The sequence below is a fragment of the Falco naumanni genome, chromosome 16 (assembly GCF_017639655.2).
Source record: "Falco naumanni isolate bFalNau1 chromosome 16, bFalNau1.pat, whole genome shotgun sequence".
NCBI lineage: Eukaryota > Metazoa > Chordata > Aves > Falconiformes > Falconidae > Falco > Falco naumanni.
In genome coordinates, this window is record NC_054069.1 from 333678 (window position 1) to 337886 (window position 4209).

Here is a 4209-nt window from a genome sequence, read left to right on the forward strand (position 1 = left end):
CCGCGTCCCCTGGTGAGGCACTGGGTGCAGGACAGGGTGGTAGGTGCCTGCCTGCTCGCGGTGGGCAGTCACCCCCCTGCCCTTGGACGTCCCCATCCTCCACGCACCTCTTGAAGGCTCCTTTGCAGATTTATTTCACGACTAAATGAAGGTCAATGCCTCGGGCTCTCCTGAGAAGAGCCTGATGCCGGCTTCCCAGTGCCTCCGTCCCGCCTCGGGGTCCCCTCCCTGTCCCACTGCGGCTGGAGCTGCCGCTGCTGAGAGGTGCTTTCTCTGCCAAGGCTCTTGCTCCCGGAGGATTTGCGTGCTTTGGCTTAACCCTCCTGGGCACAGTGAGGCAGCGGCGGGACCCTGGCCGGAGTCACGGCAGGGATGCACCTGGCTTTAGCTGCCCAGCCAGGCGCGCTTTGCTTTTCGCGTGAAAAAAACAACAATGGCTGGAAAATGACCGTGGCCACACCCCAGCGTCCAAGGAACAGGCTTGAATCCGCTCCCCCAGGCGCCAGACGCGGCGGCGGGGCGGACGCTGCTCCACAAGCGCTAATGCCCGCAGGCGCCGCTCAGGGCGGCTTATCCCAGCCCGCAGGTTAGCGGGGCGGCATCGGCATGGCCGGGAGCTGGCGGGCCAAGGCGCAGGCTGGGGGGATGCTGCTGGCCCTTCTTGGGTGGGTCTCCTCCTGTGTCACCACCTTCGTGCCACTCTGGAAGAGCCTCAACCTGGACCTGAACGAGCTGGAGGTCTGGACCATGGGGCTCTGGCAGGTTTGCATTGCCCGGGAGGAGGGGGCGGTTGAGTGCCGAGCCCACGGCTCCTTCCTGGCGCTGCCCCCTGAGCTGCGTGTCTCCCGCCTGCTGATGTGCCTCTCCAACGGGCTGGGGCTGCTGGGGTGCCTCCTGGCTGCCCCGGGGCTGGAGGGCTGGAGAGCCTGCGAGGGCAAACCCAAGCTAAAGCAGCGGCTCCTGCTCACCGGGGGAGCAGCACTCGGAACAGCGGCAATGGCCACCCTGGCGCCGGTCTCCTGGGTTGCCTACAACACTGTCCTCGACTTCTGGGACAACACCGTCCCCGACATTGTCCCCCGGTGGGAATTTGGGGAGGCCACCTTCCTAGGGTGGTTTGCTGGAGCCTTCCTCGCCGCCGGTGGGCTGCTCCTCGCCTGCAGTGCCTGCTCCATGAGGACCGCAATGCCACAGGCCCCTGCCTGCCACCAGGCTCCAACCGTGGCAAGGCCGGCTGGGGGCCACCACCTGTACCCCAAAAACGCAGACCTGGTCATCTAGGCACTTGGGGTGCCATGCCCTGCATGCCTCCTGGCTCTTCCTGTGGCAGGGACGGCCCCCACATCTCTTACAGGATGATTTGCTAATTCCTATGGCAGACCTGCATATTTTTTTCCTTCCTCTGTGTGTCTGCTTCACTTTTTCTCTTTTTTAAGGAGCAACAGCTCTCCCCGTGGCATTCGCTGAGCCAGTGTGGGAAGACAACAAGGCAGAGGCCAAGCAGTGGGCAGCGCTTTGTCCTCCTAGTGACATTTGTGGCCGAGTCACTTACTGATGACCCTGCATTTGCATCCTCTGCCAGTCCTCTCTAACCAAGCCTGTCGTGGTTAAGGGCTACACCCCAGCATAGCAGCTCATTCCTTGCATGTCCGTATCACTCTGATGTAATTGCAATAAATTATCATGGTTGTTGGCAGCATGTTTCCATGCTCTGAATGTACAGCTGCACCTTGCACGAGGCACAGCATGAGTAGGGAGGAAGGGTGGGAGCTGTGAGGGACAGTGCTGCTGCTCCAAGGACACTGGTTTGTCCAGAAAAGATGGGGGTGGGGGGGTGGGGAAGGAGGATGGGTGGAAAAAAAGGGGGAGACAGGGAAAATGAGAGATGAGGTGGTACCAAAGACCATTCCCACTGCAAAGGCAGGATGCCAGCAGCCGTACCCCCTGCAGTAGCCTCACCTTCTGACGGCTAAGACGATAAAGTTGTGAGCATGCCACAGACCTGCATGCAGCAAATTCCTCAACTGCATCGTTTACCTGTGTGCAAGAGGCAAGTGGTATTTTATGGGTCTTCTTACCCATTTCTTCTGCATTTTCCCCCAAAATAGAGCCTGCTTCCACATCTCTGTGCAACCAAAAGCATGGAACATCAGGCTGGATTAACACCCAAAGCCCTGCCAGAAGCCAGCCCTTTGCTACAGCACTGGTTAAAAACAGAGTTCACTGCTGGTTTAATCCCCACAGGCTAAAAGCCACAGGCGCGTGACTGAACTCAAGGAAGCCCCCAGCCGACACCGGCATTCCTGGGGGAAGCAAAGTCCGCTTTCCTCCAAAAGTCTCCTTTTGAAACCTGCACTTCGCTCAGCTGATGAGGAGAGAAAGGAGCGGGTGGGCAGGGCGAAAGAGGTTACTGCCAGGGGTTTCTCACGCTGCCTGGGCTTGGGGCACAGCAGCTGGTTGTGCAGAGATCGAGGAGAGGAGAGGCGGGTGCTCAGCCCTCCCTGGTGAAGATCAAGGGAGGTGAAACAGAGGGGCCAAGAGGGCAGCATTCTTGGCAGGGGAGCACGTTTTCCAAAGAGCTGCGCATGCCAAGCGCTGCTCTCGGCAGCTCTGACAAGCCCAGAAAGCAGAGTCTGCTTTGGCTGTAACCCCGTTTCCTAAGGGCACAGGTGAGGATGAGACACTGAGCAAAGGTTTCCAGCTTCGAAATGCTCCCCACTTCCAGCCTGATCCAAGTATCATGGCTTTCAGGCACCGACCAGCGCTCAGTCTCTGCTTTTTACTTTTTTAAAGAAGGCTTCAGACATCACCTGGATATTTCACTTTCTGGCAGCAACACAAAGAACGGGGCAAAGCTACTGTCTCATGATGGTCAGAGTAACGGGATTCTCCTAATTCAGGATTCTCCCCCAAACCCTGCGTCCTACTGCCAAGTGAGAATGACACAACAGCATTGCAAAAGCTGTCTAGAAATGACAAGTCAGCTGCCAGCCAGGAGGAGTAAGCACAGTTACCAAGGGTGCGGTGCCATGGCCCTGCGGTCTCTGCTCAAAAGTTCAGCATTTTCCTTCACTGCAGTCAAAGAACCCGGAGAAGCAAGTTGGAGGGCTGGACCTTCCTCGCGCTGCCACAATGACAGAAAAAACCTGAAAAAGCAGCAGCCCTGGCTCTGCAGCATTACAGTACCTGGAAGAAGTACAGCTTGCTGTTTGGACACGGGCAGCTTGAGTCTCTGCAGATGAGAGCGCTTCTGCTTTATCATAAAATAACCGGGAGAATGCAAGATTCCGCCACGGGAACCGTTCATTCCTAAATGGGGAAATGCACACACTGACAGAACGGTGGGACCGTGCTGACAATTTCCATTCAAAGATAGCTCTGCTAATTACAACAAACTTTGTACCAGGAACAAGTCCTAGAAACAGCCGTCTAATTTGTTGGAAAAAAACCCTCACCCTTGTGCACGCCTCTCCCCTCTTCGTACACTGCTGACAAGAAAAAAAGCATTTTGTCAAACTGGTGCCAGCAGCAGCAGGTAAAAGGGTGCCATTATAACACAGGGTCATGTTATCAGCTCCATATGTAATTAAATGTTTCAATTCCCCAATTAATAAATTAAATAGAGATTCTGGCTAGAGAAAGAGAGCCGTTTTCCCTCCTCTTTACTAATTTAGTGCAAATGCTTATCTGCTGCTGCTTGCTGGGGAGTGGCAGACTACCTCTTCCAAACCCTCATGAGTTCAGGCAGCAAAGGGCTCTGGAATGGATCCTCCGCTCCAAAGAACAAGGCTCAGAAGAAACCCCCCAGCATCGACAATGAACACAGACATTGCCTCAGGACCTGCCTTCCCAGCCTCTCCCCAACACGCTTCTCTGCACGCCTGCCCTGAGCCCAGCTATGCTCAGTATCACCAAACTAAACTCCCGCTTTTCTGCTAAAGCACATTCCTGTCCCAGCAGCTCCCAAGTGCTCTGCTGTCTTCAGAAGAGAGGCACGATGAGCTTGTGGGCCCACGCACCATGCTGACCATCTGGGAGCTTCATCACGCTGCAGAAATGCCTGCCTAACTTTGCCAGCATCATTGTTTCCACACACACACACACACACACCCCCCCCCCCCCAGTTCCCTTTCTTCATATTGAAGCCAGGAGGAATCTGAAGGCATAGCACCGGAACAAAATAAAAACACGGAGGGAGCGTTTTCATTC

General features: G+C 55.8%; 1 protein-coding gene across 1 annotated transcript; it reads left to right on the forward strand.

Moving 5' to 3' along the window:
- The first annotated feature begins 32 nt into the window (after nucleotides 1–32).
- On the forward strand, nucleotides 33–1656 carry LOC121098375 (putative claudin-24). Its single transcript, XM_040616294.1, has one exon. The coding sequence runs from the start codon at nucleotides 607–609 to the stop codon at nucleotides 1279–1281; it is 675 nt and encodes a 224-aa protein (XP_040472228.1). The 5' UTR covers nucleotides 33–606; the 3' UTR covers nucleotides 1282–1656.
- Nucleotides 1657–4209: the final 2553 nt, after the last annotated feature.

Coding starts and splice junctions, on each gene's coding strand:
- LOC121098375 (XM_040616294.1), top strand. CDS start 607: ATGGCCGGGAGCTGGCGGGCCAAGGCGCAGGCTGGGGGGATGCTGCTG.